At 45.7% G+C, this 22,215-nt stretch overlaps 1 protein-coding gene across 2 annotated transcripts in view; it reads right to left on the reverse strand.

Moving 5' to 3' along the window:
* Positions 1-22,215, reverse strand: part of LOC126250618 (F-box only protein 21-like) — a 95,818-nt gene that overhangs the window by 48,746 nt on the left and 24,857 nt on the right. For both annotated transcript variants that reach the window (XM_049951575.1, XM_049951574.1), the window contains exons 7-8: positions 6,576-6,785; positions 3,505-3,600 (exon numbers count right to left, since the gene is read on the reverse strand). In XM_049951575.1, coding sequence (XP_049807532.1) covers positions 3,505-3,600; positions 6,576-6,785 — 306 coding nt within the window. The remainder of the gene's footprint in view (positions 1-3,504; positions 3,601-6,575; positions 6,786-22,215) is intronic.

The raw sequence follows: 22,215 nt of genomic DNA on the forward strand, positions 1-22,215 counted from the left end.
AACACAAATGTTGGAAAAGTGACAAAGATCTCATATGCTCCAAGGATAAACCTGAGAGTGCAAAGATGCTAGTCAGTCAGAGTCTGATATTATACGTTTATGAACATATACACAGAAAGGAACAGAAATGACGAAAAAATGTGTTAAATCAAGTTGATAACTAACATTGACATTTTGTATACAAGGAAGTAAACGTAAGTACATATGCTTCTACCGTGAAGTAAGTCAAACAGCAAAATTTAAGTTGCTTGTCAGGTGAAAGAAGGGACATCCTGAACTATGATGCAAAGTAACAAACTTGAAGTGTCAAAATAAACATATGCAAAGTATGGCATGTGAAACATGCTACAAGAATCAAAACATGCACCAAATGTGAACATTTTCGTAAAAAGAAAGTAATGACAAGTTCTATTAGTACAACCCACCTGATAACAGAGAGTGAGTAATAAGATAAAAATATTAAAGTGACTTGTTAGTGTCAAAGGGAAAAAAAGAAGGGAAAAAACCCTCCAAGTAGAAAATAAAACCAGTGACCCATACACACACAAGCATACATCTGAACAGACTAAAACGTGATGAGATACAAGTTATGTACAAACAATAAGTACTATACAAAGGAAGCAATACTGGTTTGAAGTAAATGTAGCATGCCAAAATCCACTCAGGCGAAACAAACACTGTTTCCATTTTTTTAGATGATGTGATCAAAAAGAATTTTATCCAATCAGTAGCACCACTCTGAATGGTAAATCTTCAGAAAGCTAATGCAGAGGAACCCAGAAGTGCTTTTCAATTGAGCAAGATTTTTTTTCTAGCTATTTGATTTGATTTAGTAAGGAAGGAGGGAATTGTGGCATAAAAGATGTCCTTAATATTATGCTTCCACCTACAATCATAACTAACAATATACTGCAACATAAGAAAACACTACAGCTAGTTCATACTAACAAAGTTATAACAATAAATCCCGTTAAATTTCTGGTAGTGGGACTCAATATGGTAATACACATCCACTAGTTTTTAATGATGCAAAGGCCTGAGACACGTTGCTACAATATTGTGACACTTTATTGACTGACTGAATATCAGCCACCAGTCCACCCTATGCATTGATTCTTAGTTTTTGGAGTAAATATCAAATCAATGAAGCAATTAAAGAAATGGACTGTGAAGAGAGGAAATGTGTGTGCCCTGTAGTGGTAACATTCATGGAGTGTTCTTTCCAGAAGTGGAGCTTTCACACCACATCAGAGGCTCAGAGGTGCTCCAGTTGAATATGGTGAGGATTTCAACAGTTTGCCTGCACAGTCTCATGACAGCACTGCTTCCTTGAACCCAACACATAGGGCCAGACATATATTTCACTTTAGATAAGCTATGATATTGATAATTTATTTTCATTTTGCCATTTTATGAGACCACTGTTACTATTCAGTGTTACTGTGTATTTATTAACCACCTAGATACAATTATCAAATAAGTTTTGTCACATTAAGCAATGCAGATTTTTAGCTCTGGAACAGGAGTTCTAGATGAGTTCTAAGGCTCTTTATGCATTGGCCGTTAGTTAGAACATAGTAAATTCTTTGCTACTAAAAATCATTTCAGGCAGCAATATTTTATTGTCAGCATAAATTAAATAAACTTTGGCAAATGTCCCAAAACGGAGACTGATTCCACTATAATTCATTCACTTCTTCAGAAAGGCCAGTGCACAATCTAGTGTATCCCATCTTGAAGCATGTCAATGTTAAGAGAAGCATAAAAGTTTGAGTAAGGCATATTCAACCCACCACAGAAATATGAGGAAAAACAGATTTGTACTACATAATGTACTCTCACATCTATGAAATTGTTATATCATTGAATTACATATACAGGGTGTAAACTATGATTGTTTACAACATACACAGTGCTATAGGGGAAGTCAAGCTAAACAATTTGATATTTTCAATATCCTTTCATTCCCTTATGCCACCACCTTAGTTGGCTGTTTCATTACTATTATCAAGTCAAACTTTCCTGTGAGGGTAATGAAAGAAAAGACTTCTGTAAACATTATGTAAAAACTAACTGCAGTTATAATTTGATCTAGACTTAACCCTTATAAGCACAGTAGTTTTGTAGTAAAATGGCCAGACATACAAAACTTATTATTAAATTCATGCCATTATAATGCATAGTATTTTGGGGCAAAATTTACATGAAAGTCTGTTTCACATTTTGTAAGTGCAAGAACATGTTTTTAATATTTGTGGGCAATTTTATCTGATATCTTGTGGGGCACACTAGCACTGTAGCTTAGGTTGCTTTTGTTGGTCAATTTGTGGCTATTTCCCACCTTGATAGAAGTGCCCTTTATCAAATTTTTCATCTTTATTCCACATACACCACAGTGGTACATTGTGAACAGTTACCACTTAAACCATGTATACATGTGAACATGTATAAAATATTATATCTAAAAACAAAGGTGATGTGACTTACCAAACAAAAGGGCTGGCAGGTCGATAGACACACAAACAAACACAAACATACACAAAAAATTCACATACATGTGTGTGTGTGTGTGTGTGTGTGTGTGTGTGTGTGTGTGTGTGTACCTGTCCTTTTTTCCTCCTAAGGTAAGTCTTTCCACTCCCGGGATTGGAATGACTCCTTACCTTCTCCCTTAAAACCCACATCCTTACATCCTTTCATCTTTCCCTCTTCTTCCCTCTTTCCTGATGAAGCAACCGTTTGTTGTGAAAGCTTGAATTTTGTGTGTATGTTTGTGTTCGTTTGTGTGTCTATCGACTGCCAGCACTTTTGTTTGGTAAGTCACATCATCTTTGTTTTTAGATATATTTTTCCCACGTGGAATGTTTCCCTCTATTATATGTATAAAATATTATATACATAAAGTATGTTCTTGATCTTAATGGGAGTTTTTGTACATTCTTCAGAAGCTTTTTAACTGACAAGCTTACATTCTAACACTTCAATCATCTCCTGCAACAGCACTGTCAACAACTGGAGGGAGCACACTAGTCGGAAAAACAGATTTACTCACCCGTTAAAGGGCTCTGCTATACACCTGTCTCCCCCCCACCCTCCCAAACCCCACTTCTTGGTCAAATGACCATACTCAGACTGCTCAACAGCTCCAATGGCAGTACTGGAAATACCACAGGAAGCACACTGCTCTAAACTACTCCTAGCCTGCCAGTCAAAAGGACTCACTGACTAGATTAATCTGTGCAGTCTCATTTAAATGTGGACACTGCCATAAAGTCTGAACTATTTAATTATTCTCATTGCATGTTCCTACTGATTGGTATGCCATTTTACACAGCTCTCATACGAATTACCACTACAAAATTCAGTATGTGGCTATCAATCGGAAGGAAAAAAAAAAAAATGTTTTGGTGTGTGAATTATGTCTACACAATATTAAACTATTTTTCTCCAATTTGGCAGAAAAGCAATGCAATAAATAATACTTTCTGATCATAAATTACATACCTCAGGAGAACTTTGGACATAAGTTCTGTGTGTTTCATAAACTTGCAACATCTGCATTATGTGTTCAGCTTGATCTCTTAGGCGACGTTCCATATTCTGTAAAAAGGAAGGGTTTGTTAAAGTATGAACCCTTTTAGGCGCAAAGACTATAATGCAATGTCTACTTTCCATTATTAAAAATCTTGTCTTGCTAGACTGTACACATTTACTAGTTTGCAATATATCTATCACCCACACCTATCAGTAACACAATTTTGTCACTTTTTCCTGATATGACCTTGTAGCACAGCAAAGTACAGAATTTCACTGTTTTTATTTGATCAAAAAGGCTACAGGAAAATACTTCTGCACCACAACCTAGTTTGGAGCATTGAACTGCCTGGCACCAATGAAGCAAAACTGTCATAGGAAAAGAGGTGCCGTGATTATGGTGACCACACACTATGATTTAAGAAGATATATTCAGAGTGCAAGTGTACTTATTCAGTACGCCAACACTGCGACATACATCTGCTACCACTTCTGAAAAGCAAAATTAAAGACACCTTTCAGCTATGGCAAAGCAGCATGAAGAATTGATTGGACGAGAAAAACAGGCCATAGTGACGAATGGGGACGCTAAATTAAAAAGGTTTCCGGGCTAAAATGCTGAAGAGGAGAGAACAACATTAGCCAGCTGGATTCGCATAGTTATCACTTGAGTCAGATATGCTCATTCATTGTGCTCAGATGTTCTCAGACAGTATCCAGGTGTGTGCATGATGCCGAGCTATGACACTGGGCCAACCTCAAACTTTAAGACTAAGACTGCGTGCAGCCCATCACCTACTCTGGACCTCTGCTCCGGAAGCTGCAGTCACCTGCATGAGCAGAACATTTTACACAGACTATGTGGCGTCTTCACACTGCCGAGTTGTCTACTGGGTGATTACCACCTCGAGGCATTCAAATACCAGACAGGATGCGTGTCTGAATCTGGACTGGTAGCTGCCTGGCTACCCTGTCACTGCAGTACAGTCCTTGTGGACAAGTGGCCTTTGAAGTATATTGTGCTGGGGGACTACAGTTTGAGTACTGATCTTCACTGTGCTATATTCTGTGGCCTGAGCAGAACAACATAGCCAGTTTGGGGCTGCCATTCATCAGGTAGGGAACACAGTCTCTGCCAGCTACTGCTGTTTTGCTGATATCAGCAGATGATGCTGCCTATGCGAGCCACTTCCCGGATACATCTGCAGATGGCCACTCACTACATCATCTTGGGGTCAGTGGCCTCCTCTCCAGTGACAACCACAACTCTGTACCTAACAGTAATAAAAGTAAAAGTATTATTTCTAATTATGTTGAAGTTGCAGTGAGAAAAAACCTTTATCTGTGGTGACTAGTTTTGGGCATGGCTTCCATCATCAAACCACCAACTTCATGTCAACATGAAGGATTTCTCCCACTGCAACTTCGACAGAATTAGAAATAATAGTTTTATTAAAAGTAAGTTTCTTACCCGTTTTTCCTGCACCACACTGGACATTGATGAATAAAAATGTAAATCAATCAGAGATATCTTACTAGTGATCCAGTACTCACTTCCAATCACCACCACCACTTTTAACCTGTGTCCAGATGACGGAAGTTGTGTCTCATGTTCACCTTCACCTTCACCTTCACAAAGCTGTTTCCCTCCATCACTATTGGCGTTATCATGCAGCCTCACCAACATTGAGTACAAATTTGGAGTCTTCCAGATAAAGCAACTTGGCTCAGGGAGAAATTAGACTTTGAACTCCTCTTGATTACAGGAACTGGTATGGTTCACCGATACTTTCAATGGTTTCACCCAAATTATTTAAATAAGAATGATCATTCAGCAAAATTTTTTTAATAACTTCTACATATGACAACAGTTTTAAAATATCAGCTGAATTAATGGACTGAAAGTACTAAACATCAAACATATATCTGAGCATGAACAATTCAGTTTCCCAGAGGAAAATGACGAGAGTGAGGGATGGGGGATTGGGGGGGGGGGGGTGAAGCGGGAGTGAGGGATGGGGGATTGGGGGGGGGTGAAGCGGGAGTGAGGGATGGGGGATTGGGGGGGGGGGGTGAAGCGGGAGTGAGGGATGGGGGATTGGGGGGGGGTGAAGCGGGAGTGAGGGATGGGAAGGGGAGAAGCGGGAGGCGGAGAAGCGGGAGGCGGAGAAGCGGGAGGCGGAGAAGCGGGAGGCGGAGAAGAGGGAGGCGGAGAAGCGGGAGGCGGAGAAGCGGGAGGCGGAGAAGCGGGAGGCGGAGAAGAGGGAGGCGGAGAAGAGGGAGGCGGATAAGAGGGAGGCGGATAAGAGGGAGGCGGATAAGAGGGAGGCGGAGAAGAGGGAGGCGGAGAAGAGGGAGGCGGAGAAGAGGGAGGCGGAGAAGAGGGAGGCGGAGAAGAGGGAGGCGGAGAAGAGGGAGGCGGAGAAGAGGGAGGCGGAGAAGAGGGAGGCGGAGAAGAGGGAGGCGGAGAAGAGGGAGGCGGAGAAGAGGGAGGCGGAGAAGAGGGAGGCGGAGAAGAGGGAGGCGGAGAAGAGGGAGGCGGAGAAGAGGGAGGCGGAGAAGAGGGAGGCGGAGAAGAGGGAGGCGGAGAAGAGGGAGGCGGAGAAGAGGGAGGCGGAGAAGAGGGAGGCGGAGAAGAGGGAGGCGGAGAAGAGGGAGGCGGAGAAGAGGGAGGCGGAGAAGAGGGAGGCGGAGAAGAGGGAGGCGGAGAAGAGGGAGGGGGAGAAGAGGGAGGCGGAGAAGAGGGAGGGGGAGAAGAGGGAGGCGGAGAAGAGGGAGGGGGAGAAGAGGGAGGGGGAGAAGAGGGAGGGGGAGAAGAGGGAGGGGGAGAAGAGGGAGGGGGAGAAGAGGGAGGGGGAGAAGAGGGAGGGGGAGAAGAGGGAGGGGGAGAAGAGGGAGGGGGAGAATAGGGAGGGGGAGAATAGGGAGGGGGAGAAGAGGGAGGGGGAGAAGAGGGAGGGGGAGAAATACAAGAATTTTGCTGGTGCTACAGACAACTATGAAAACCTGTTAGAAGCTAAGAAATTAAGTAATTTACTCACATCTCTAACAGCTTCAATGGTTTCTGTTAGATCACCTAGATCCATATTATACAACATATAGTAACGAGCCAGATGCAGAATGCAACTCAGGTCACTAGGGCTAACCAAATGAAGCAGCTCCAAGTTACTCCGCATTCGCATGCGGCGGCAACTGCTGTGAGTGCGTTGGCGGCCAGCCACTTCTAAGTTGTTTGCCATTCGTTCGACAACCTAAAACAGAGTTATGATATGATTATAAATGTTTCCGGTATTATAAGGTAGCAATATTTTTTCACACTAGAGAAAGTTGGAAAAAGTTTCACATTGGGATGAATTTTACATGTAAAATCTTTAATTATTTATCCACTGCTCTAACATTTTTTCTATGTAAAACAAATCAAGTGCCATGTAATGAGCCTAACTGGAAATTACAGATGTGCAGTTGCAAATAACAATGAATGTAACCAACGCTGTTTTATTTTCTTTGCCACTGTATCTGTCACTGGACTTATCAGATACAAAGTAATAGATTAGGACAGTGAACGAAACATTGGAAATTTGTGAGGAGCTGTTACCCTTCATCCTACTGAAGGACTCAACAGGGAAAGATATATTTGATGATGTCCTTGAAGTAATTATGGAGAAGTCTTGTGCGGCTTAAAGGTTATTAAATTCTGTGGCAACAGATGGTGGTACAGCTGCCGCCTCCTCCTCCTCGCCCCCCCCCCCCCCCCCTTCTGCTGCTCCCTATGAGCAACAAAAACTGTAGGTCATGTCAAAAAACAAAACACAGGATTTTGCCCCTTTTTGCATTACTATACACTGCACAATTCACAAGGAAAATGCTTGTTAAAATTTCTAATGGTACCTGAGTGAAAGCATTTAATCATCTGCAGTACAAGATTTTTCTAGATCTCATTTGTGAATATGGAGATTTACCATGTCTTTGGGAAGTTCACTAGCTGAGCCATGCCAAACTGTTGGAGCAGTTCATCGAACTTTGCCAAGAAACAAGTTTGTTCATGGAAATGAAGTGAGAGTGTTCTCAAACTCCAAGACGATGGATTTGTGACTAACATTACAGGAGATCTTCATAACCACGATCTGTACTTCAAGCCAAAATTGTTTGCCTGTACGAGAACAATTTTGGCTTTGAGTACACATTCAGGTCATGAAGATCTCCTGTAATGTTAGCTGCACAGTTAAATGTTTAAACACACACACAAAATTTAAACAAAGTATTACCAACTGACATTTTATGTGACTTGTTGGAAGTAATTCATTGTGCAGTTCACAGTACACTCCTTGTTAAGCCCAAAAATATTATATTATCAGAAATGTCCTATCTAACTAAAAGCATGCAGAATATTGTGTTACAAAATCCTAGGACTGTACACAATAAAACAGCATCTTCAGAATCAGAAATAATCACTACATATGTACCATAGGTGTAGATTTTGGGTTCCACTCTTATTTCACTATCCATCTGAAAGTTCAGGTATCATGTAAAAATCTGAAGTAAATCAGTCAAGATCTTTTTGACATTTTTGATAACTGCATTTCCCTTTTATATATTAATATATATTACAAAAATATTCAGCCTGTCCGCCTATGTCTGAATGTTGAAGTATTGTGAAAAATTTGAAGTAAAACGGTCAAGTACTTTAAGATTTTCTGTAACAATATTTCCCCTTTATATATTATACGTGTATTTATATGTAGGGTGTATCAAAAAGAAACATCAGAATTTAAAAAATCATAACTATTCTGTTATTTGAGACATGTGCGTGAACATACTTTTGGAAAGAGCAAACTCTTGAGTTTTTCATGGTTCCCACTAGGTAGCAGCAGTGTGCGCCCACTTCATTTCTAATAAAAATAGTGTCAGGTCAACAGCAAGTGTTCTACATTTTGCTCAGTGCAGGTCAGTAATAACTGTTCAGCGTGACTTTTGTATTAGGTATGGTGCGGATCCTCCAACAGCACAGAGCATTAGACGATGGCATGAATAATTCCGGGGAACAGGCTGCTCATGTAACGGCAAATCACTGGGGCCGTCCCCTAGTGTCTGACACAGACGTCTAACACATCTGCCATAGTTTCACAAGGAGTCTGCAGAAATCCGTTCACTGTGCAGCTCGACAGCTCAACATAGCCTCTATGTCCCTCTGGAGTGTTTTGTATTTACATTTGCACATGAAACCATACAAAATGCAGCTACTGCTAGCTCTTCACGAAGGTGACATACAACAATGTGTGGAGTTCTGCAATTTCGTTCTTGGCAAGATGGAGGACAAGTCTCCTGCCACACTTGAGGCAGCATTCCATTTAAATGGAAAGGTGAACCATCAATGTGAGAATATGTAGTATGGAACATCCACATGAAGCTGTACAGCATGAGAGGGACTCTCCAAAATTTAATGTGTTTTGTGCAATTTCATGGGAAAAGGTGTATGGTCCATTTTTCTTTGCCAAGAACATTGTTACAGGAAGTACATATCTCAATATGCTTGAGAACTTTCTTTTCCCACAGTTGGAGACTGATCCACATAACTTCATTTACCAGCAGGATGTGGCACCGCCACACTGGCATTTGAAACTGTTGGAATTTTCAAAGTAAAGTATTATTGAACACTGGATTGGTCGCACTGGACCAAATGATTCAGTTTTACATTACTGGCCTACAAGGTCACTGGACCCTACTGTATGTGATTATTTCTTGTGGGGGTTTATAAAAGACTGTTTATGTGCCTCTGCTACCAACGAGTGACCTGAGACATTGCACAACAGCAGCTGTGGAAGCTGTAACTCAAGACATACTTGCTGCAGTGTGGGGACAATCTGAATACCGCATTTGCATATGCTGCGCATCTCAAGTGGGCATATTGAACAGCTATGGAAAGGTATGAAAAAATATTTTTGAGTTTCCCACATTCATCAAGAAACAAAATTCACCGTTTTTGTTTTGTTTTTGTTATGGAAACATGCGACACCAGAACTGTCAGACCGAATGCAAAAAACCTATTTCCTTTATCATATCAAAAATGCCATTACTATAAAAAAGTTTGATCAACCAGTTACCAAGTGATGACCTTACACAACTGGTGTAATAGATAGACTTATTCATGAGGAACCACTGTGGGCACAGAAGGTAGGTGTAGGGCTACCCAACTGTATAGCCAGGCTGGCAGAAGCTACCACTACTGAGAGGCTGGCACAAGCTACTGGAATGTTTCCTTGGTCTTTATTTCCCCAGCAGGGCTGTTAGGAATAGGCCATTGAAACAGTCCAGTTGTCAATCTGTAGCTTTAGTACCTTCCTAGGTTTCGTACTTCTCTTACTTTTTTTTCCTTTCTTCGCAGTCGCCATACAATACCAATGCTGTAAGGGTCCTACTATTCAGTACCCTCGAATTATGACAGCTTCTCGCTCATGGACTTCAATCCCATGTGTTGAAGATGCTGGAAAGAGACTTTTCTTGTTCCAGTGGAGTAACACACTCAGAGGATGAACTCTGTGTATTTCCTACAATGTACAACTAACTTCTCTTAATGAATTCACTACACATGCATTACATTCCATGTAGATGTTGTCATGCATCCATCTCTCACGAGGCTCAGAACGATAGTACAATCAGAAACAGAACATCAATGTTGTTATGATTTCTTTGGCATCATGAAGGTCACATGCACTCCATGCCTTTCCTTCATGGCTCCACAGACCAAACTCCACCCAGCATGTAGAAGCACTGGTCTGGGGCTCACATCACTGGTAGCACAAGATTGGTACAATGCTTATCTGCAAAAACTATCAAAAAACCTCCCAAAAGTGGGGTTCTTCCTACTTACTAACTACCTGAACCCACTAACATCTTTCATCAGCCAACAGATATCAAGGACACGGAAAATCTCACTCTACAAATGACACACTGACTTCATGAATTATCTGTGCTCAATGGCATATCAGAAATGAAGCTGATAATACATTTTCTGGCATATATGAGCCGTGGCAGCATTGTGGTATCTTTGGATTCCCTGACTGACTGACATCCTGGTAGGAGGCATGAGTGTCTCACTGATTCACTTGGTTTATTGCTGTTTGCAACTGAGGAAAAGTTGGTATCCATGCCGCAGACAGTGAGATGGTGTTGGTACAAGGTGGCAGCAGGTACGGACTGAGGGGCCAATCTGTTGTCATGGTAGCTGTTGGGGCCTCTTGTAGTTGTGGCTGATTTCTGGGTTTTAGAGAGAGAGAGAGAGAGAGAGAGAGAGAGAGAGAGAGAGAGAGAGAGAGAGAGAGAGAGTATGTCAACAAGTTGCCTTCTGGAGTGTTCTCGCTGTGTGCAGTTTGGATGTTGGTGGCCGAAATAGTGCTTTGAATGATGGCATATGGAGTACTAAAGAAGTTACGGTACATACTGTATTTTTTCCCCTCAGTGAACCTTGACTGTGGAGTTTGAAAGATTAGGTTTTCCACAACTACTGGAACCTATTTGAAACCATAAGTGTAACTCTCCTGAATTGCTTAGTGATTTCTGTTCATTTATGTGTAAGAAGTGTTGTACAGGCAGCCAATCTGTTAGAACCTCGTAGTCAGTCTCAGCTTACATGAATGTTTTAGATGGGCTACTGACTGAAGTGGTAAATTTGTCTTTGAATTATCCTGCCCAATTCTGCCAGCGATACTTAATGTGTACTGGTGTTTCCATTTATTGTTCCTCAGCTTTTGATGTTTAAACTAAAGTTCTTTTAAATTTAACAGTATTATGAGAAGGAATGTGCTACTCACTATGTAGTGGGGATGCTGTATCGCAGACAAACACAACAAAAAGACTCACACAATTATAGCTTTCGGCCATTGAGGCCTTTGTTAACAGCGGACATACATACAGACATACATAAATACGCACACGCACATACACAACTCACACACACAACTACAGTCTCAGGCAACTGAAACCACACTGCAAGCAGCAGCACCAATGTGTGATGGGAGTGGCAACTGGGTGGGGGTAAGGAGGAGGCTGGGGTACAGAGGGGGATGGCAGACAGTGATGTGTCGCATGGTAGACAGAGGGCAGGGGAGAGGTGGGGAGGGGGAGGTGGAAGTAGTAGAAAAGGAGAGAAATAAAAAGCCTGGGTGTGGTGGTGGAATGAAGGCTGTTTAGTGCTGGAATAGGAACAGGGAAGAGGCTGGATGGGTGACGACAGTGACTAATGAAGGTTGAGGCCAGGAGGGTTGTGGGAACGTAGGATGTATTGCAGGGAAAGTCCCCACCTGTACAATTCAGAAAAGCTGGTGTTGGTAAGAAGGATCCATATAGCATAGGCAGTGAAGCAGTCATTGAAATGAAGGACATCATGTTTGGCAGTGTGTTCAGTTACAGGGTGGTCCACTTGTTTCTTTGTCACAGTTTGTCAGTGGCCATTCATGTAGACAGATAGCTTGTTGGTTGTCATGCCCACATAGAAAGCAGCACAGTGGTTGCAGCTTAGCATGTAGACCACATGACTGGTTTCACAGGTAGCTCTGCCTTTGATGGGATAGGTCATGTTAGTGATCAGACTGGGGTAGGTGGTGGTGGTGGTGGTGGTGGTGGTGGTGGTGGTGCGAGGATGAGGATGTATGGGACAAGTCTTGCATCTAGGTCTATTACAGGGGCATGAGCCATGAGGTAAGGGATTGGGAGCAGCAGTTGTTTAAGGATGGACAAGTATATTGTGTAGGTTCAGTGGACAGTGGAATACCACGGTGGGAGGGCTGGGAAGGAGGATAGTGGGGCAGGACATTTCTCATTTCAGGGCAAGATGAGAGGTAATCATAACCCTGATGGATAATGTAATTCAGTTGCTCCAGTCCTGGATGGTATTGAGTTATGAGGGGAATGCTCCTCTGGGGCCAGACGGTGGGACTTTGGAAGGTGGTGGGAGACTGGAAAGATAAGGCATGGGAGATTTGTTTTTGTACAAGGTTGGTAGGATAATTATGGTCAGTGATGACTTAAGTGAGAACCTCTGTATATTTCGAGAGGGACTGCTCATCGCTGTAGGTGTGACGACCACGCGTGGCTAAGCTATACAGAAGGGACTTCTTGGTATGGAATGGGTGGCAGTATCAAAGTGGAGGTATTGCTGGTGGTTAGTAGGTTTGATATGGACGGAGGTACTGATGTAGCTATCTTTTGAGGTGGAGATCAACATATAGGAAGGTTGCTTGTTGGGTCGAGGAGGACCAGGTGAAGCAAATGTGGGAGAAGTTTAAAACTCAAGGGGAGGGGGGACACCAGATAGACCTAACAAAGATGTAGATAAAATAAGTAAAAAGGTTAGATGTCTTTGGACAAGCCAGTAAAAGTTATAAAACGCAGAACACGAGCAGCTGCTCGAGCGTCATCAGCTAAAATATCCGGTAAAGTGGATGGCAGGGACAGGACAACACGAGATTGACTAAAGCGGGGACACGGCAATAAAACATGGCGCACTGTTAATGCCTGACCACAAGGGCACTGCGGGGCAGGGTCACCGGAGAGCAGGTAGCGGTGGCTAAACCGGCAATGCCCAATCCGCAACCTGGTCAGAAGGACCTCCTCTCGCCGAGATGGTCGGGAGGAGGTTGTCCAAGCAGTTGGGAGCGGTTTTACTGCCTGGAGCTTGTTTCCTTGGAGGGATGACCAAGCATCCCACCACGACGACACAAGCCTCTTACAAACATCCCCACGAACGTCAGATGACGGGACACAATGGGAGGCTGGCCGAGGCAGGAGGACTGCAGCCTTGGCTGCAGCATCCGCAGCCTCATTCCCAGGCACTCCTACGTGTCCGGGAACCCACAGAAAGCTGACAGGAGAACCATTATCAGTGAAAGAATGGAGGGACTGCTGTATCCATTGAGCCAAGGGATGGACCGGATAGAGAGCTCCAAGGCTCTGAAGAGCACTGAGTGAGTCAGAGCAGAGTACATACGATGAATGGCGATGGCGGCGGGCATACTGAACGGCCTGATGGAGAGCAAAAAGCTCGGCCATAAAGCTGGAACATTGGTCGAGGAGCCGGTATTTAAAGGTGGCGGCCCCGACGACAAAAGCACAGCCGACACCATCGACACTTTTGGAGCCATCGGTATAAATAAAGGTGTGACCGGCAAGTCGAGCACGAAGTTCGACAAACCGTGAGCAATACACTGCAGCCGGAGTACCAGCCTTCAGGAGTGGGCTGAGGTCGAGATAAATATGAACCGGAGCCTGGAGCCAAGGTGGTGTCGGGCTCTCGCCCTCTCTGAAGATGGTAAGGAGGGCAAAATCCAATTGTCGAAGCAGGCGACAGAAGCGGACTCCGGGGGGCAGCAGGGCAGACACATACAACCCGTACTGACGGTCGAGAGAATCGGCGAAGAAGGACTCTTAAGAGGGGTGGTCGGGCATAGACAACAGCCGGCAGGCATACCGACACAGCAGTACGTCGCGCCGGTAGGTCAATGGTAATTCGGCAGCTTCAGCATAACGACTCTCGACAGGACTAGTGTAGAAGGCTCCGGTCGCAAGACGTAACCCCCGATGGTGGATGGAGTTGAGACGGCGTAAGAGGGATGGCCGAGCAGACGAAGCTCCCATAATCCAGCTTCGATCGGACTATGGACTGATACAAGCGAAGCAGGACAGTGCGATCCGCTCCCCAAGATGAACCACTAAGAACTCTGAGGACATTAAGGGAACGTGTACAACGGGCCGCCAAATAAGAGACATGCAAAGACCAACACAGTTTCCTGTCCAACGTGAGCCCTAGAAACTTAGTTGTTTCCACGAATGGGAGAACAACGGGACCGAGATGTAAGGATGGCGGAAGGAACGCTTTATATCGCCAAAAGTTGATACAAACCGTCTTCTCTTCAGAGAACCGGAAGCCATTTGCCACGCTCCATGAGTATAGGCTGTCTAGACAACGCTGAAGGCAGCACTCCAGGAGGCACGTTCTCTGGGCACTGCAGTAGATCGCGAAGTCATCGACAAAGAGAGAGCCTGAGACACTAGGTGGAATGCAGTCCACAATTGGATTGATCGCGATGGCAAAAAGGGCTACTCTCAAGACGGAGCCCTGAGGCACTCCGTTCTCCTGGAGGAAGACGTCGGACAATACGGAACCCACACGTACCCTAAAATTTCGATCCGTTAAAAACAAATCAATAAAAAGGGGCAGGCGACCGCGTAGGCCCCACCTGTGCATAGTGCGGAGGATACCTCCTCTCCAACAGGTATCATAAGCCTTCTCCAAATCGAAGAACACGGCTACCGTTTGGCGCCTTCGCAAAAAGTTGTTCATGATGAATGTCGACAAGGTCACAAGGTGGTCAACAGCGGAGCGGCGGCGACGAAACCGCATTGGACATTGGTAAGTAGCCGTCGAGATTCAAGAATCCAAACTAACCGAGCATGAACCATGCGCTCCATCACCTTACAGACACAGTTTGTAAGAGAAATGGGGCGGTAACTAGAAGGAAGGTGTCTATCCTTCCCGGGTTTGGGTATAGGAACAACGACGGCGTCACGCCAACGCATGGGGACCTGACCTTCAGTCCAGACGCGATTGTAGGTACGAAGAAGGAAGCTTTTGCCCGCCGGAGAAAGGTGTGCCAGCATCTGAACGTGAATGGCATCTGGCCCCGGAGCAGAGGACCGGGACAGTGCAAGCGCACGTTCGAGTTCCCGCATAGTAAAGGGGGCATTATAAGTTTCCAGATTCAGCGAGTGGAAGGAAGGTCGCCGAGCCTCTTCTGCCTCTTTCCTGGGAAGGAAGGCAGGGTGGTAATTGGCGGAGCTTGAAACCTCCGCGAAAAACCGGCCGAAGGTGTTGGAGACAGCCACAGGATCAACGAGGACCTCATTACCTGAGGTCAGGCCAGGTACCAAGGAGTGGGCCTTAATGCCCGACAGCCGGCGCAGGCCACCCCACACGACAGAAGAGGGAGTAAAACTATTGAAGGAGCTAGTGAAAGAGGCCCAACAAGCTTTTTTGCTGTCTTTGATGACTCTACGGCATTGCGCTCTGAGTCGTTTGTATCCAATACAATTCGCCAACGTAGGGTGGCGGCGAAAGGTGCGTAAGGCACGTCGTCGAGCACGGATAGCGTCTCTACAAGCCTCATTCCACCAGGGGACAGAAACGCGACGTGAAGAAGAGGTAGTACGAGGAATGGAACGTTCGGCAGCATTGATGATAACAGCCGTGAGTTATTCGACCTGACTGTCACAACTGAGAAAATCGTGGTCTGGAAAGGTCGCCAGGGAGGAGTGAAGTCCCCAGTCAGCTTTCGGTATGTTCCAGCTTGAAGGATGTGGGGATGGGGAGTGGTGCAGGAGACGAACGACACAGGGGAAGTGGTCGCTCGAATAGGTGTCAGAAAGGACATACCACTCGAACCGACGGGCAAGAGTGATAGAACAGATCGAGAGGTCCAAGTGGGAGTAGGTATGAGTCGAGTCAGAGAGTAAAGTCGGGGCGCCAGTATTGAGGCAGACAAGATTGAGATGGTTGAAGACATCCGCGAAGAGTGAGCCTCTTTGACAGGATGCAGGAGAGCCCCAAAGGGGATGATGGGCATTGAAGTCGCCAAACAATAAAAACGGCGGGGGAAGCTGAACAATCAGGTGCATCATTTCAGCCCAACTAACAGCGGATGACGATGAAGTGTAGATGGTACAAACTGAAAAAGTAAAAGCAGAAAGAGTAATACGGACAGCTATTGCTTGGAGTGGGGTGGTCAATTGGATGGGATGGTAATAGACATAGTCCTGAATGAGCAACATGACCCCACCATGAGCTGGGATACCGTCCACAGGGGTGAGGTCATACCGCTCCGAGGTATAGTGGGTAAAGGCAATACAGTCAGTCGGGCGCAACTTGGTTTCCTGGAGACCAAGGATGAGCGGACAGTGCAGGCGGAGGAGCAGTTGTAATTCCTCCCGATTAGATCGAATACCTCTTATGTTCCAATGTAACAAGGCCATCGCTATTCAAAAAAGAGGGGGAACGAGACGGGGGAAGAGCTGGTCACCTCGACGGCCGCGGAGGGCCAGGTTTCGAGGGAACAACGCTACAACCGGCCGGAGGCGGATCCTGTTCTATCGAGTCGTCGCCAGCTGCAGCCGCTGTCCTTGGTGGTGTAGGAGGGGCAGCATCATTTGCCGACAAGAGGCCAGCCGAGCGCCTGGCAGCAGAGCGTCCCGGCGAAACTGAGGACGGCCGGGAGCAGCGACTCACGGATGGAGCGTCAGACGGAACGCGCCGGGGTGGAGAGGGGGGACTTCTTCTTGGGGGCCTTCTTGGAAGTCCGAGGAGGCACAGGGGTGGTGGGCTGGACCCGAAGAAGGTCCTCACGCGCGGGGTCCGTTTTGGAACGCCGGACCTTGGAAGCTGGGGTCCGGAACGTTTCCCCGATGGACGCCTGAGAAGAGGATCGCTTCTCAGGCGGCGGGGGGGAGGGGGGGCCAGGGGGGGGGGGAAGTGTGGCCCCCTGGGGCAGAGGGGGCGGGGGGGACGGGGGAGGAGGATTTGGAAGGGAGTGATTTGGGAGGCGGAGGCAGAGACCCCGGATGGGGGGAGGAGGCGGAGGAGGGACAGGATAGGGGTGAGGATACCGCGGAAGGAGGGGACACAACTGAGGCAAACGAAGTGGTCAACGGCACGGGATGGAGGCGGTCATACTTCTTCCTGGCCTCAGAATAAGAGAGACGATCCAAAGTTTTGTGTTCTTGTATCTTCTTCTCCTTCTGATATGCCGGGCAGTCTGAGGATCTAGGCGAGTGGATGCCAGGACAATTAACGCACCGAGGTGGTGGGGTCCATGTATGTTCCTCACGAAGAGGACGTCCACAATCACCACAAAGGGGCTCAGCCTCACACCGAAAACAGCGCATAGGAGGCGGGACGTAAGGTCGCACGTCGCACATCACCTTTACCTTCTCCGGGAGAATGTCCCCCTCGAAGGCGAGGATAAAGGCCCCGGTGTCGATGCGACGGTCTTTGGGGCCGCGCTGGACTCGCCGGACGAAATGCACGCCTCGGCGCTCCAGGTTGGCCCTGAGCTCCTCATCAGATTGCAGCAGGAGGTCCCGATGAAAAATAACCCCCTGCGTCCTATTTAGTGCCAGTTGCGGGACAATGGACACTGGGATATCCCCTAGGTGGTCGCACGCCTGGAGCGCCGCCGACTGTGTGGCGGAGGTGGTCTTTATAAGAACGGACCCCGAACGCATCTTACCGAGAGCCTCGATTTCCCCGAAGATGTCCTCAATGTGCTGAACAAAGAACATGGGCTTGGAGGTGGCGAACGTCCCCCCCATCGGTTCGAGAACAGACCAAATAGCGGGGGAAGTACTTCGCCCCAAGCCGGCGGGCCTGTCCCTCCTCCCAGGGAGTGGCCAAGGGGGAAAGGGCAGGAGAACCAGAACTAGAGACAGTACCTTTCCATTTGAAAGACTCGACCGCAGAGCGACCTGATACGTGTTGACGTTTCATCTGCGAAACGTCCGCCCCGATACCACCCACTCCGACCAGGGGCTCTCCCCACGGGCGCCACCCAGCCTCAGCAAGGGCCACCTGGCAGGATGACCGTTGCCGGGAGTCCTGATGCCCCAAGGAGACGGGCATCTACTCCTTGGCCGACGTGGGGAGGGTGCAGCTCAGGTATCGGCAGTACGATCCCTGTGTTGTCAGGGGGCTACAACCTAGAGGGTACATGACGACCCCACCACAACGGGCTGGCTACCGTGCTGGATTTCTGGTGCCATGGAAAGTCCATCATGATCGTAGGTGCAGATGGGGATGCACTATGGGCGTAACTTGTACAACCCATCAGGCGTTGAGGCCCAATTTGAGGAATAGTGGGTATGGTTACAACGCCGTTACAATGCTGAGTGCCAAGGTCTTAGTGCACGGAAGACCAGTGGTACACCACGTAAGGCGTCCTTCCCCAAAAGGCTCGTACTTCTGTAGAATTTTGAAAAATGGAGGTCAAACCCCAAGGGGGACCATCACATGGAAGCCCGAAACGGTTGAAACTCCTTTTAGTCACCTCTTACGACAGGCAGGAATACCTCGGGCCTATTCTTACCCCGGACCCGCAGGGGGTGTGAGAGAAGTTGCCGAGGTTCTGGATGAATGTGGATAGGGTTTCAATCCATACAGCAAAGATGTCATCAATGAATCTGAACCAGGTGAGGGATTCTGGGGTTTTAGGAAGGATTCCTCTAGATGGCCCATGAATAGGTTGGCATAGGATGGTGCCATGAGGGTGCTAATAGCTGTACCCCGGATTTGTTTGTAGGTAATGCCTTCAAAGGAGAAGTAATTGTGGGTGAGGATATAGTTGGTTATGGCAACTAGGAATGAGGTTGTTGGTTTGGAATTCTTCGGGATTTGGGAAGGTAGTGTTCAATAGCGTTAAGTCCAGGGGCATTAAGAATGCTGGTGTACAGGGAGGCGGCATCAATAGTAACAAGCAAGGCACCGTGTGGTAAAGGAAGAGGAAGTGTGGAGAGTCGGTGGTATCTTTTATATAGGAGGGCGGGGTCCAGGTAATAGTCTGAAGGTGTTGGTCTACAAGAGCAGAGATTCTCTCAGTGGGGGCACAGTAACCAGCCACAATGGGGCATCCTGGGTGGTTAAGTTTATGAACTTTAAGGAAGCATGTAGAAGGTCGGAGTGCAGCGAGTGGTATGGGTGAGTAGAAAGATGGACTCTGGGGAGAGGTTCTAGGATGGGCCTAAGGATTTGAGGAGTGACTGGAGATCCTGCTGGATTTCTGGAATGGGGTCATTGTGGCAAGGTTTGTAGATGGATGTATCTGACAGCTCTATGAGTCCTACCAGGTAATCCTTGCAGTTCAAAACAACAGTGGTGGAGCCTTTGAAGTTTTAGTGGAGGTGCTGGACAGTGGTACTCCAAGGCGGGAGCAGGAAGTGAGCAAGATGGAGGGAAAGTGTTTCAATGTGCGTTATGAGTTCAAGGAATTTGGAATTGAATAGCAGGAGAATTTTGTGAATGAGAGAAGGTACTGCAAGGAGGTTTGGGCTTGGTTGATATGGTTTTGCAGCGCTATGTTTGTGAGGGCTAAGGATTAGTGAAACCTGAGAGGTCATTTTGGAAGTAGGGGTGGCAGCTGGAGATGGGTAATTTGATGGTGAGGCCATTGGGAGAATTCCACGAACTGGGCAATAACACAGGAACAGTATACGAGTCTGGCTAAGGATAAGGAAACTTTTCTGTATTGACACAGATGGAAGGAGCAAGGATCCATGGTGGGGGGGAAATGTGAAAAATTACGTAAATAATGTAGAATTACATCCAAAAAATTTCGCAAAAATACACCCAAATGCATGTGAAAATTCAAGAAAAGGATGAAATGGATGCAAAAGGGGGAACAAGGATGAAATCTGAGGGAGTCACCCCAGCTTTCGATAGCGATAGGCGAGCCTGTGCCATATGGATCCTTCCCACCACCACCAGCTTTTCTGAACTGCGCAGCTGGGAACTTTCCCTGCAACACATCCTACGATCCCGTAACCCTTCTGGCCTCAACTTTCGTTAGTCACTGTCCTCACCCATTGTCTCCCACCCCCACCATACTATCCCTCCCCCTACCTGCCCCAGTCGTCTCCTTACACCCACCCAGTCGCCACTCCCATCACACTTTGGTGCTGCTGCTTGCAGTGTGGTTACAGTTGCCTGAGACTGAAATCTGTGTGTGTGCGTATGCGTGTGCGCGCACATGCGTATGCGTGTGTATTGCTCACAAAGCTGGCCAAAAGCTATAATTGTGAGAGTCTTTTTGTTGTGCCTATCTGCAATTCAGCATTTCTGCTGTATGGTAACAACTTTCATTCTCATAATATTGTTACATTACATCCTGTATTTTACATCGTTTGGTTCTTTTAAATTTGTTTTAGATGCGTTTAAATCTTGAGGATCTGCAACCTCAAAGTTATCTATAAATACTAAGCCTGAAGTCCGTATTAGGCAGGCAAACTTGTATCTATTGTGTAGTTTCAGAAGAGCAATCTGTGTCTGTTGCTTAGTCTGCTATTGATTATCGTAAGCGTCTTCTCCTCTTATATTAACATCTTTGGTAAAACAATCTAAATTTCTGTTTATAATTAATAGGTTTCAGTCTCATTCACTTCACTTAAGAGTTAAGCAATTGCTTAGCAAATGTTACGTTACTTTAAGGGCTTTATTCGTTTTTAAAGATCTGAACAGCTTATTGCCAGAGCTCTTTAATTTAGTGCCATAATGTGTATGGTACTTGTTGGCAGCCTTGGCTTCTGAACCATGACATCTTAATCAACACAGCACTCGCCCTCATGTATGTACTCTTGTATGTACCCAGATGGCATCTCCAGTGGCCATTAGCTCTCGCATGGAGTTTTGATTCCAGCTGCAGCTGCTAACCAAATTAAGTTTTATGGATATTCTAGTTGATGGGTGGTTTTCAGCAACTGCCTTTTCAAGCTTACCCTGCCTTGGAATCTAACGTAATGAAGCTAAGAATCTGTTTTCTGTACTTGCGTTTATGAACATATACTGTGCTCTCCAACTCAAGTTTTTGAATGTTTAAATTCCATCTGCACTTCACTGTCCTCTACTCTTGATAGTCAGCTTGGCGTAACTTAGTTGCAAACTTCTTATAACCCACTGGAAGATTACCAGAATTAAAGTTGTAAATTTGCCCTCTTTCTCAGGTGATTGATTTTTGGTCTTGGTTAATGTGTAATTTAATTTAGGAATCTTTACTTAATACCACTATTATGTGGGCGTTTTATTAAAAGGCCTTACAGCCGTTTAAAATTGTGTGTGACTAACTTGTTGTCCACTGAGTTTTAAGAGTGGCCCCTGCAGGGGTAAGGGTGGTTTCGGCCCACTTATTGTGATGAACATTAGCTGTTTCAACTATTGTTTCTCCATTTTAAATTTGCTTGTGTAATTGAAGTTTGTTATTTGAATTGATACTTCTCCTGCCTTAAAGACTGCTTACATAAGAGCAACTTTCTGTTCATTATTACACATCAGGTGCAAGAAGAAGACTGCAGTTTTAATTATCATTCTGACTGTTGCCATATATTGAAATAAATTTGTAATTTTCAAGGAAAACTGATGTGTTTCAAGGAAAACTGATGTGTTTCAAGGAAAACTGATGTGTTTCAAGGAAAACTGATGTGTTTCAAGGAAAACTGATGTGTTTCAAGGAAAACTGATGTGTTTCAAGGAAAACTGATGTGTTTCAAGGAAAACTGATGTGTTTCAAGGAAAACTGATGTGTTTCAAGGAAAACTGATGTGTTCGGGATGGGTCTGCTCTTCCAAGTCTCCTATCCTTTGTCCAACCTATGTTCAGACATTTAAATATACGTGATGTTTAAGAGGTGTAAAGATAAATGCAGAGAAAGGTCACACACAAAATATAGCTCACACCAGACTGGTGCTGGACTTGGGCAGCCAGTTAGTGTCCATAGCTCACACCAATAACAGTTGGGTGGACTGTGTCATACTGGTGGTGAAGCTGGGCAGGTGGAAAGTCATGGCATGTCATTTCAAATGCCAATTAAATATGGAGCAGGTAACATTCTTGTCCCCTGAGAACTTTCCCTCATACACATTGTGTAAATAATTTAA

Source organism: Schistocerca nitens, chromosome 1 (genome assembly GCF_023898315.1).
Source record: "Schistocerca nitens isolate TAMUIC-IGC-003100 chromosome 1, iqSchNite1.1, whole genome shotgun sequence".
NCBI classification, from domain to species: Eukaryota; Metazoa; Arthropoda; class Insecta; order Orthoptera; family Acrididae; genus Schistocerca; species Schistocerca nitens.